The following is a 12,417-nucleotide window of genomic DNA, read 5'->3' on the forward strand; positions in this document are numbered from 1 at the left end:
GAGGAGGAAGGGGGTGCGTTTGGGGCCAGGGTAGGGCAGGTTGGGAAAAGTCACTCGAGGGGGTCACGCTGTCTGAGGGCCCCCAGCCTGGGCAGGGAGGTGGGGAGCAGTGTTGTGTCACCCTCGCGGGGACGGTGGGCTCGGTTCTGAAACAGTTGCCTCTGCCTGTTGTCATGTCTTACAGCAGCCACAGGAGACGCACACATGGGAGGCAAGGTGGGCATGTTGTCTGCTTTGCGCTGATGTGGTGGTGGGGCGGGGACTGAGGTCCTTGCCACCCCTAAGGCTGTGAACACTGAAGCCAGACGGGAATCTCCTTCCGGGTGTCACCCGGCACTGAAAGCCTTGCCGCTGGTGGACCTTGGTGACGAGCAGGCAGCACCTGGTGGCTGAGGCAGAGATGAATTCCCACGCTCCACATCTGGGCAGGGCCACGCTCTGAGAAGCCGTCCTGGGCACTATGGGGGGTTAACAGCATCCCTGGCCCCACCCATTCAATGGCAGCAGCACCCCCACTTGTGACAACCACAGATGTCCTCAGACATTGCCCCGCATCCCCCCAAATGTCATTTTGTCTTTCCTCTGTCTCATCCGGGGGCCCCTGCAAATGCTGAGTCTGTGAGAGAGGAAACCATGTTCAGCAGGCCAGGGTGGATAAAGGCACAGGGTCCGCACTGGGGTGCCGGGAGCCGGTCCATCCTTGCTGTTTCAAGGGACCTGGCATATATGGCATACGGTTCTTAATATGTTTGCTCACCTTCTTGGCGCTGTGTTTTAACCAAGGTCACCTCTCCGAGAAAGGTTGAATCCCCAGGTAGGAATTTTCCCCTGAAGTTAGGGAGGGAATAAAACCCCTCAACTAAGTGCCAGGCGGGTAATTAATCACTTTAACTACGAACAATCATGCTTAAGCTACATAATCTGTACTCCCTGGATTGGAGATAAGAAACGCCCTAACCTTTGTAATAGAGATTGATAGGATTGAATCAACTGGTATAAATACAGTTGTAACAAGACAGCAAGAGACAGAACTCAGAACACAGAACTAAGAAGAGAGAACCTACAGACAGAACCTACACAGAACCTACAGACAGAAGAACTTCGCTGGAGAGAACATGGCAAAAGATCCTGGACTGAACCTGACTACAGAAATATGGCAAGAGAACCTGACTAGAACCTGGTGACCGAACCTGGCTGGAGATCTCAGACAGAACCTGGCTGGAGAACCTAGCGAGGGAACATGGCCACAGAACCTGGCTGGAGATCTGAAGCAGAACCTCTCTGGAGATCCAGACCAGAACTTGGCTGGAGATCCGGGCTAGAGATCCTGGCTAGGCTGCTGATCAACTGAACGCTGTCTCCGTGTCCTTCCTTCTTCGCCGACTCCGTCCACAACTTTGGGGACCCCTGGACCTGCTGGGGCTGGACCCCGGCACTGGGGACTGAGGGAAATCAGACAGGTGGGAGGTGCCCCGCTAGGAGAGGGGAGTCGACAAGAGGTGAGGGGTCTCCATACTGCAGCGCGGGAAAGAGGGAGTAGGGACGGCTTCCTGGAGGTACTGAGGGCTGAGCGGTTGAGAAGGGGCAGCAGAGGTTGTGGGAAGGGCATGTCAAGGATGGAGGGCCCATGCCCGGGGTCCTGTAGAAATCAGTGTGGCCGGGTTAGGCATCTGCATATGGGGGTGGGTAGAGGAGGCCATGGATCTCACCATGACTTAAAAAAAAAAAAAAAAAAGACTTGCAAAGTATATTCAACTGAATAAGAACCCCCGAAGATATCTACTTCTTTTTTTAAAAAATATATTTTATTGATTTTTTTACAGAGAGGAAGGAAGAGAGAGAGAGAGAGTCAGAAACATCGATGAGAGAGAAACATAGATCAGCCGCCTCCTGCACCTCCCCCATTGGGGATGTGCCCGCAACCCAGGTACATGCCCTTGACCGGAATCAAACCTGGGACCCTTCCGTCCGCAGGCCGACGCTCTATCCACTGAGCCAAACTGGTTTCGGCTCTGCTTCTAATCTGTGGGACTTGTAGATGAGTCACCGCATGTGGTGGAGGTAAGAGGAAGCCAAGGCCCCTGAGATGGGAATGACTGCGGATTACCAGGGAGCCCGGGCTCATCAAAGGCCCTCATAAAAGGAGGCAGGAGGGTCAGGGTCGGAGATGCAAGAGGCTGTGCTGCTGGCTATGACAATGGAGGACGAGCCGAGAGCCTGGGATTTGGTGCTGGAAAGGGCGGAAATGATTCTCCCTGGAGCCCCCAGAAGGACCAGCCCCGCCCACACCTGGGTTCAGCCCCTGAGACCCTGTGTGGGACTCCTGACCCCAGGACTGTGAGATGATAAATGTGTTGTTTGAAGCCACTAGGTTCATGGTGATTTCTTACAGCAGCCACAGGAGACTCCTACATGGGATGATGGGAATGTCACCAAATGGGTGACATTTGGTGTGTGTATTTGACAAACACCATCTGACAGTGCACTGAAGATTTTACATTTCACTTCATGTAAACGTCTCCTAACCATGAAAGCCACAAACAGGTTCTGATCTCTAGCACATGGTGTGTGTGCTGAAGTGGTTCCATGCCTGCCACTGACTTTGAAATGTAATTTCAGAAGTGAGATGGGTGGAGCCCTGGCCAGGTGGCTCAGTCTGTCTGTCCATGGCTTCATCAACCCATCTCACCTTTTTTTTTTTAATCCTCACCCCAGGATATGTTATCGTATTGTTATCGTATATGTTATCACTCCAGGGCAGGAAGTGGACCCAACACCCAGGTCTGTGCCCTTGACTGGGAATCGAATCTGAAACTGTTCAGTCCAAGGGTGGCACTCTAACCACTGAGAAACACTAGCCAGGGCAAAGCTTATGTATTCTTTTTTTTTTCTTTACTATATTTTTATTGATTTCAGAGAGGAAGAGAGAGAGAGAGAGAGAGAGAGAGAGACATGATGAGAGAGGATCATTGATTGGTTGCCTTCTGCATGCCCTCTACTGGGGACCGAGCCCACAACCCAGGCATGTGCCCTTGAAGCATCCATCTTATATAGAAACTGCTGTTTGAAATTTTAACCCTGCATTTTGGCTTCTGGAGCATACTATAAAGGCTGCAGCTTCCATTCCTGGTCAGGGCACATACCTAGGTTTTGGGTCCAATCCCTGGTCAGGGTATGTACTGGGAGCACCTGATGGATGTTTCTCTTTCACATCGATCTTTCTCTCCCTTTCTCTCCCTTCCTATCTCTCTCTTTCTTAAAAAGAAAAAAAAAATCAATACGATAACATATCCTGGGGTGAGGATTAAAAAAAAAAAGTGAGATGGGTTGATGAAGCCATGGACAGACAGACAAAGACGGAATAGTGCAAACACAACAGAATATTACCTGTAGCATCTAAATAGCAGGTATGTGAGCCTTCACTGTAAAACTCCCCCAATCTTTCTATATATCTGAAAATTTTCATAATAAAATGCTAAAGAGTAACAATAAAAAAGGATGAGGCCCTAGCCAGTTTGGCTCAGCGGGATAGAGAGTCAGCCTGCGGACTGAAGGGTCCCAGGTTCGATTTCAGTCAAGGGCACATGCCCGGGTTGCAGGCACGATTCCCATGGGGAGTGTGAAGGAGGCAGCCGATCAATGATTCTCTCTCGTCATTGATATTTCTATCTCTCCCTCTCCCTTCCTCTCTGAAATCAATTATATATATATATATATTTAAAGGATCGATTGGATCACCTTTCATCGTGTTTACTGTTATTTTCAAGCCTGGCCTCTTCTCCTAACATTATTCTTGCTGCGGGGGCGGGGGGGGGGGGGGCTGGGCGGAGAGAAGCTCTTGAGCAAGCAGCAAGAAAAAAGGGAAGTAAACAGAAACAACTAGTTTAAAGAGGCATCAAACATACTTCAGAGAGAAGCAGGGCCAAGGAAGGCTTCAAACCGTTGCGATTGGCCACAAATCCACACACACATCTGTGGGGGATGATAAGGCGTCCATGGTGTTGCGACAGCTTTGTGAAAACACCCGCCAGGGACGAGAGGGTGAATCAGCAGGGCCTATCTCAAACTGGTGGCTGTTTTTGTCTGTTTTGTTTTGTTTTTAATTGATTTGAGAGAGAGAGGAAGGGAGAGGAAGAGAGAGGAACATCGATGTAAGAGAGACACATGGACTGGTTGCCTCCCACACAAACCTCACTCTGGGCCAGGAAGTGGACCCCAAACCCAGGTCTGTGCCCATGACTGGGAATCGAATCTGAAACTGTTCAGTCCAAGGGTGACACTCTAACCACTGAGAAACACTAGCCAGGGCAAAGCTTATGTATTCTTTTTTTTTTACTATATTTTTATTGATTTCAGAGAGGAAGAGAGAGGGAGAGAGAGAGAAACATGATGAGAGAGGATCATTGATTGGTTGCCTTCTGCATGCCCTCTACTGGGGACCGAGCCCACAACCCAGGCATGTGCCCTTGAAGCATCCATCTTATATAGAAATTGCTGTTTGAAATTTTAACCCTGCATTTTGGCTTCTGGAATGCTTGCTGGCTTAAATAATAAGGAACATAAGACTACTCCCATTTCAGAGCGGCCATTAAACCTTCCCCAGACTAAGTTATCAGTGCTGGCGTCAGGCCAAGCCTTTGGTCGAGGTCTCAAAGTCCCAGCACATAGGGCCTTTTTAGGAACTTGCAAAGGGGACCAGAACAGAACCCCATATTTGGGAGACAAATAGGGTAAGATGGTATAAATACAGGAAACTTCCTGTGTGATTTCGCCCAGAATTTGTGAGAAATTTTCCTCTGGGCCCGCGCGTAATAATAATAAATGTAATTCCATCTCTCTGTGTTGCTTGGTTCTTCTCTGGTTTTCTGTAACACCCTGACTGGAAATCGAACCGTGATCTCCTGGTTCATAGGTTGACGCTCAACCACTGAGCCACACTGGTAGGGCAAAGCTTATATACTCTTAATATGAACACTCTGCCACTGAATTTTTACACTGACAGATGTGTATTAAAAATATTTCATATACTAAATACTGCACTGGTTTCTGCATGTATGAAGCCAGTTATAATAGTTTCTGTCCTACTTGATTAAAAATAGGTCTTAAACAAACTAATTTTAACTGTACTAAAAACTACAACAGTTCAAGAAGCTATGGCCTTATATAAAGAAATCCAGCCCTAACCGGTTTGGCTCAGTGGATAGAGTGCCGGCCTGTGGACGAAGGGTCCTGGGTTCGATTCCGGTCAAGGGCATGTACCTTGGTTGCAGGCACATCCCCAGTAGGGGGTGTGCAGGAGGCAGTGGATCAATGTTTCTCTCTCATCGATGTTTCTAACTCTCTATCCCTCTCCCTTCCTCTCTGTAAAAAATCAATAAAATATATTAAAAAAAAATCCAAAATGTACAAAACACAACTATAAAAGCAAGGAACAATATGGCCATGCAAAGTATTAAACTAAAAATTGCATAGAAATGTGATTTTAAGCCCTGGCCTATGTGTGTGGCTCAGTGGTTAGAGTATCGGCCTGCCCACTGAAGGGTTGAGGGCTTGATTCCCTGTCTAGGGCAGGTACCTGGGTTGCAAATTCAATCCCTGCCTACATCCAGGCACCTGTGGGAGGCAATGAATTGATGTGTCTCTCTCACATCAATGTTTCTCTCTCTCTCTCTCTCTCTCTCTCTCTCTCTCTCTCTCTCTCTCTCCTCCCTCTCTCCCTTTGCCTCTCTCTCAAAAAAGTCAATGGAACCCTAGCCAGTATGGGTCAAGTGCATAGAGTGTCAGCCTGTGGACTGAAGGGTCCTGGGTTAGATTCTGGTCAGGGGCACATGCCCGGGTTGTGGGCTTGATCCCCAGTGGGGGGCATGCAGGAGGCAGCCGATCAATGATTCTCTGTCATCATTGATGTTTCTATCTCTCTCTCCTTCCTCTCTGAAATCAATAAAAATATATTTTTTAAAAAGTCAATGGAAAAATATCCTCATGCGAGGATTAACAACAACAACAACAAAAAAAACCAAGAAAAAAGAAATGCAATTTAAAATGGCAAACTCAAATTCTGTAACTCTCAAGATCAAAAGTCAGCATTAAATTCTACCAATGCTTGCGAGGATTTAGAAAAGGAAATACATTCTCTGCTGGTATCCTATATAATAAAAGGGTAATATGCAAATCGACCGAACAGCGGAATGACCGGTCGCTATGATGCACACTGATCACCAGGGAGCAGATGTTCAATGCAGAAGTTGCCCCACAGGCGGAGAGCTGCTCAGCGGGCGGCTGATGACTGGCGAGCGCAGCGGCAGTGACATGAGCCTCTCCATGGGGAGCCGGACTAAGCCGTCAGTCAGACATCTCCTGAGGGCCCCAGACTGCAAAAGTACACAGGCCAGGCTGAGGGACCCAACCCCCCCTAGTGCACGAATGTCATGCACCAGGGCTCTAGTAATGATATAAATTATATCTTTAAATCCATGGAACAAGTTATTTGTCTCTATCGTCTAGTTCAGTGGTTCTCAACCTTCCTAATGCCGCGACCCTTTAATACAGTTCCTCATGTTGTGGGGACCCCCAATTTCATTGTTACAAACTGAACATAATTAAAGCATGGTGATTAATCACAAAAACAATATGTAATTATGTATGTGTTTTCCGATGGTCTTAGGCGACCCCTGCGAAACGGTCGTTCGACCCCCAAAGGGGTCGCGACCCACAGGTTGAGAACCGCTTGTCTAGTTCAAGAAATTAGCTCTTGCCCTAGTCGGTTTGGCTCAGTGGATTGAGCATCAGCCTGCAGACTGAAAGGTCTGAGTTTGATTCTGGTCAGGGGCACATGCCTGGGTTGTGGGTTCGATCCCCAGTGGGGGTCATGAAGGAGGTAGCCAATCAGTGATTCTCTCTCAACATTGATGTTTCTATTTCTCTCTCCCCCTCCCTTCCTCTCTGAAATCAATTAAAAATCTATATTAATAAAAGGGTAATATGCTAATTAGACCAGAAGACCTCCCAGACGTCCTTTTGGACAAAGCCATGGTGGTGGGCCAAGGCAGAGGTGGTTAGGGGCGATCAGGCTGGTGGGGGGTGGGGGCAGTTGGGGGCGATCAGGCCGGCAGGCAGAGTGGTTAGGGTTGATCAGGCAGGCAGGCAGGTGAGCGGTTAGGAGCCAGGGGTCCCATATTGCGAGAGGGATGTCCAACTGCTGGCAGTCGGACATCCCCTGAGGGGTCTCAGATTGGAGAGGGTGCAGGCTGCCCCCCCTGAACAATTTTTGTGCACCGGGCCACTAGCATGTATGTATGTGTGTGTATATATATACACACTCTTTAACAGTTGTTTTTATGAAAACCTTTTCTTTCAGTTACATCATAAGCAGGATAATCTTCATGTACCTTTTCACAAATCTGCTTCATTTTAATTTCCTCTAAGGCAGCACTGGCCAATAACTTCTTTACTATTTCCTTACTTCTGTGCATATTTTTAATATCTGTGCTTATATTGTATATGTGTGCGTAGCCAGACACAAAACACACAGTGTGTGATTCCATGAAATGCTCAGAACAGGCAAACCCACAGAGACAGGAATTGGGTGAGAGGTTGCCAGGGGCTGGGGGAGATGAGGGTTTGTAGAGCTACTGCTAATGGGGACGGGGTTTCTTTCTGCGGTGATGGAATGTTCTGGAATTAGATAGAAGTGACGGTGGCAGAACTGTACTAAACTGTACACTTTCAAAGAGTAAACTGTATGGCGTGTAAATAGTATCTCGATAAAGCTGTTACTTTTTTTTTTTAATGACAAAATAATTTCCCATAATGCTAGGCTGGGCTGGGTGGTGGAGTATTTGATGTTGGACTAAACAAGAGTGTGACTAGGTGGCAGGACACAGCCTAGGGTTACCCAGAGTTTACTTAACACGGAGTAACTCACTTCCACCTCACTGTCCCCCGCAGGAAGTGAGCACACTTTGCAGAAGAGCGCGGAGCCCAGCTTTCCCCAGCGGGTCGTACCCTCCAGGAAGCCCTCCCTGCTGCCCTGGGCTCCGCAGGTCAGGCCAGCTGTGGGGGTGGCACACAATCCGTGGTCCATAAAGGCTTGCTGACAGAATCCACACGGAGAAGGCAAGAGGACCACCTTTTGTGGCGCTCTCACCCCTAGAGCCCCTTTTTCTGATGCTCAGGGACAGGAGAGAACATTCCCAGGTTACCAGGGCCAGCCTGACAGGGACTTTATGCTGCAGTGGGGGTGGGTCACCCTTCAGCCAATGCCTGGCCCTCCTGCAAGCAGAGGGGGTGGGGGGAGGACGCCCCAGCTGTGCCTGGCTCTCCTCCCCTTCCTGCTCCAGCCGCAGAGCTGATTGGCCCACCCTTCTGCCTCTGGCCACCTGTTGCTGTCTTTCCAGGAGTCACCCTCCATCTCCATCCCGTCTACCAGGCCCAGCATGGTGGCTGTGAAGTAAGCGGAGTAGGAGGAGGCCTGGGTGGAGGTGAGCATCTCCGGGGGTCTGGGGAGGGCATCTCTGAGGTCCATGGGGGTCCCCAACTCTTGTGGATGCCCCCTACACACCTAGGGGTGCACCCCCCCTGGTTATTAGCGCCCCCCCCCCCACACTGCCCTGTGACAGACCCAGAAAAGAGTCACCTTTTGGCCCAGGGATGGGACACACTAGCACCGGCAGCCAGAGGGACTGGGGATCCCGGAAAGCAGGGCTTTGCGATGCCCACGGACTTGGGTTTGACCTCGGGCTCTTGTACGACCTCTGTCCAGTACCTCCGTCCTTAGCCTCAGTTTCCGCCTCTGCTCTGAAGGAGCAGAGGCAGTGAGAGGAGACAGGGACCCCAGTGTTGGGATAGAGAGGCCCCCAGGACCCCCTCACCGTTCCCCTGCCCGTTTTGGCCAGAGCAAGGCTGGTCCTGGCTGCTGGAACTTGAGCTCCTAGATTTAGGGAAGGGGGGGGGGCGGGGAGGGGGGAGACTGGGTGCCAGGTATAGCAGGTAAGAATGGTCCAGAGGGAGATCTCTAGGGGGCAAAGGTCTGGAAGGGGACGGGCCGCATGCTGGCCCATCCCATGGCTCTTGGGCAACGGATAAAAATAGTCCCTGGTCTCAGAGAACATGAGCCGACCCTGGGGCCCAGGGTTCTGGTTTGAGCTCTTTGCTCATCTCTTGTGACTTTGGGTGGATCCTAATCCTTTCCGGGTCACAGCTGCCTCTACTGTGTACTCAGGGATGCTGGGGCCCCAGAGAGACTAGCCACTGGGGAGGGGTCCCAAGGCAGACCTGGGGTAAGGGAGTGTACCTGAGCCAAGCTCTGGGTGAGTATGGATTAGCCAAGTAAAGGGGGTTCCACGAATAGGGTCCTTCAGGGCTGGGGGAGGTAGAGGCTGGGCCATACATGTACTCAGGATCCTCCCCACCAGGTCAGGCCCAGGCCCACTCAGGGGCTCAGTAAATGCAAGATCCCTCTTTCCCATCCCCCGCCCCCCTCCACAGCTCCAGTCTGAACTGAACCTGCTGCTTCCCAGACATCTCCATGACAACCATGGCCTTGGAGAAGCCTGATGGAGGCCTGGGCAGCTGCCAGGCGGGTGAGGACCTCTCTGTGCTGGCTGATCTCTGACCAGGCAGGCCCCAGGAGAACCGGGCTGGCGATATCCTTGGGGGCGCTGGCAGGGTGAAGACCATGCCTTCACCCCCTACCCCCCGCCCCACGTTCTGAAGATGGCCCCCCTTCAGAGACCAGGACTTGGACCCTTACACTGGCTTAAACTGTGAACTGTGCTCCCATTTCCCACCTCTGGTTCATTGGTGCCTCAGGGGTCTATAAGAAGCGCTACCCCCTCCCTGCCCCCCCCCCCCCCGCCGTAAAGAGGGGCTGGGACACACGGGTTGGGGTTCTAATCCCCGCCTGCCAGGGAACTGCTGTGTGCCTCCTTGCTTTCCTATCTGTAAAGTGGGCGCAATTAGCTGCCCGGCGCCCAGCAGAGCCTGGGGGAGGGTGGGATTGGCCTGAGGGTCCCCACGACCTTGAGTCTTCCTCTTTTCCCACAAACAGTGACACCCAGGCTGGCCGACTCCAGCAGCTGGGCCCACGTGAGTAGCTGGAGCTCCCCTGGAATCAGGGACACACTGGCCAAGGAGGGTGGGTTTCTACAGTCCATGGGAAGGTGTTGGGCTCCCCCAGAGGAAAGACTGGAAGGAAATACCCCAGATGACTGGTGACTCCCCACAGGATTCTCAGGAGCCAGAGGCTGAGGGTAGCCCTGCGGGTAAAGTGGATGCCAGGCCCAAGAAGACAGAAAAGGAGTCTGTGGCCAAAGTGGCCCCAGGACCCAGCAAGGAGAGGCTGAAAGCAGGAGCAAGTCGGTTTGCAGGAGGCAGGGGTGAAGTGGGGGTGGGTCTGGACTGACGTGGGGAGTTGGTCCGAGGTTGGCTGGGTGGATCTGGGGGAACCGGGTGCTGCAATGCTGGTTCCTGGCTGAGTGGTGACCAGGTGTCACAGGTAGTAACTAAAAGGTCTGGGAGCTTCTGCTAATTCATTATGACACCAGCTAAGGTGCTACTAAGCTTCAGCTAATTATCCGGAATATTCTCCGCATAAGAGAACCCCTGAAGCTGCCAAATTAGTCCCCTGCCTAGGGCCACACAGCCAGGCAGGGCTGTGCCGGGTTTAGGGTGCAGGCCCGCCCTGGGCACCGCGCCCAGCCCCACACTTGCTCCTGAAGCCCCAAGGAGCCCCGCGCGCAAGAAGACGCAGGCCGCGCCTCCCCCGCAGCCGCCGCCGCCGCCCCCGGCCCTGAGCGAGGAGCTACCCTGGGGAGACTGGTCGCTCAACAAGTGCCTGGTGCTCGCCTCGCTGGTGGCGCTGCTGGGCTCAGCCTTGCAGCTGTGTCGCGGTGAGCCTGTGCCCCCGGGCCTGAGTCTTACACGTCCCCCTCCTGATGGACAGGCCCACGTCACTCCCCCGTCTCCCCTCGCGCCACTCCTTTGCCCTAGCACGGACCTTGTGCGCGGTCCTCCTCTTCTGTGCACCCCCAAGGTCCGCCCGGGCCCCTCTCTCCAGGATGGGCTTTGCGTGCCTCCTTCTCGACCCCCCACTCCCCCGGACCTTGCAGTGCTGGAGGGGAACCTTCCCCGCCCAGTAATGAGCTTGGTGCACCTCCCTGCCCGGTGAATGCTCCCCCCACTCCCCCAGGGGCCTTGCACGCCCAGGATGAGCCACGGGCGGCCTGCAGCCCGCGGAGAAATATGACCGGTCCTTTGGCAACCGGAATGCGATCTGGAGCGACGGGGGCGCCCGCAGCAGCGGGGACCCGCACTCTTTCCAAGGGCTCGGAGGCACGCAGCCCAGCTCCGCGTCCTGGGAGAAATCGGCTCCTCCTCTCCAGCTGTCCCCGGAAGAGGGCGCTGTACAGCGGCGAGGGCTGGGAGGGACGTGGGTCTGGCTCTTGGCGCCGGCTGATTCGCACCCGCTCCCGTCCCCTCTCAGACGTCGTGGTTGGAGTGGCGGACGCCCCTGCACCTGTCCCTGAGCCATGGGTCCCTCCACGCTCTGCGCCAAAGAAGCCGGCGTCGCCCTCGGTAAGCGTTTCCTTCAGCGACTTGGGGCGGCTGAGCCCTCTTTAGAGGAAGGGGCTGTGCCTGGGGGGTGGGTTTGCGCCGATTCCATCCACCCGCACTGCGTTGCAGCTGAAGCCCGAGGCCTGGACTCCCCCAGAGGGACCCCCTGCGCCCCAGGTGCCGGCAGAGGAGAAGACAGAGGTTCCCAGGAGTGCGGAGGCTGCAGAAAAGGAGGAAGGGGACCCTGAGGAGGCCGCTGGGGAGGAGCGCGCGCCCCTCGCCCACGAGGGGCCCAAGGAGAGGCTGCAGAAAGAGAGGCCGCGGAAGGAGAGGCCGCGGAAGGAGAGGCCGCAGACTGAAGAGAGACCATGGAAGCCAGAGAAGCCACGGCCCGCCAGGGAGCCCCGGGAATCCCCACCCCAGCGCTGGAAGGCACGAGAAGAAGGCCATCGACCGTGGGTGCGGGACCCCAGAGACCCTAAGCACAGGAAGAGGCAGGCCTGGGCCTCTCCGCGACGCCCCAACGCAGAGGACTGGCCTCCGGGCCGCCAGAAGCACCGCGCGGGGAAGGGGCGAGACTGAGCCGGGCCTGGGTCCCGCTCCGGAATCCTGGGACCTCTTCCGAGTAGCCCCTGGTTCTAGCGAAATAAAGCGAGTGCTGTGGCCCCCACGTCGCCTGCTCCTTTGCACCTCGACCTTGGATGTAGCCCGGGGCCTGAATGACTGGGATGGGAACGTCAGACAGGGTTGGGGTAGCGAAGGGAGGAGGCAGTGCCAACCGGATGACCCAGCCTCGCGCGCCAAAAGAGGGCTGGCTGAAGGAGGCCCCGCCTGCCCCTTAAGTGCACGGACACCTCAGCCGTG

The 12,417-nt window shown here is 53.7% G+C and overlaps 1 protein-coding gene across 1 annotated transcript; it reads left to right on the forward strand.

Annotated features, from left to right (window-relative positions):
* The first annotated feature begins 8,023 nt into the window (after positions 1-8,023).
* Positions 8,024-12,223, forward strand: JSRP1 (junctional sarcoplasmic reticulum protein 1). The gene is made up of 8 exons (XM_059697284.1): positions 8,024-8,042; positions 8,397-8,480; positions 9,487-9,581; positions 10,049-10,086; positions 10,226-10,355; positions 10,719-10,889; positions 11,483-11,574; positions 11,683-12,223. The coding sequence occupies exons 3-8, from the start codon at positions 9,527-9,529 to the stop codon at positions 12,133-12,135; spliced, it is 939 nt and encodes a 312-aa protein (XP_059553267.1). The 5' UTR covers positions 8,024-8,042; positions 8,397-8,480; positions 9,487-9,526; the 3' UTR covers positions 12,136-12,223.
* The last annotated feature ends 194 nt before the right edge of the window (positions 12,224-12,417 follow it).

This window comes from Myotis daubentonii, chromosome 5 (assembly GCF_963259705.1).
Source record: "Myotis daubentonii chromosome 5, mMyoDau2.1, whole genome shotgun sequence".
Taxonomy (NCBI): Eukaryota; Metazoa; Chordata; class Mammalia; order Chiroptera; family Vespertilionidae; genus Myotis; species Myotis daubentonii.

Bases quoted from the DNA above. Each gene is read 5' to 3' on its own strand.
- JSRP1 (XM_059697284.1), top strand. From the start codon at position 9,527: ATGACAACCATGGCCTTGGAGAAGCCTGATGGAGGCCTGGGCAGCTGC. The intron at 10,087-10,225 runs GTGAGTAGCTGG...GACTCCCCACAG, and splicing joins ACTCCAGCAGCTGGGCCCAC to GATTCTCAGGAGCCAGAGGC. The intron at 11,575-11,682 runs GTAAGCGTTTCC...ACTGCGTTGCAG, and splicing joins AGAAGCCGGCGTCGCCCTCG to CTGAAGCCCGAGGCCTGGAC.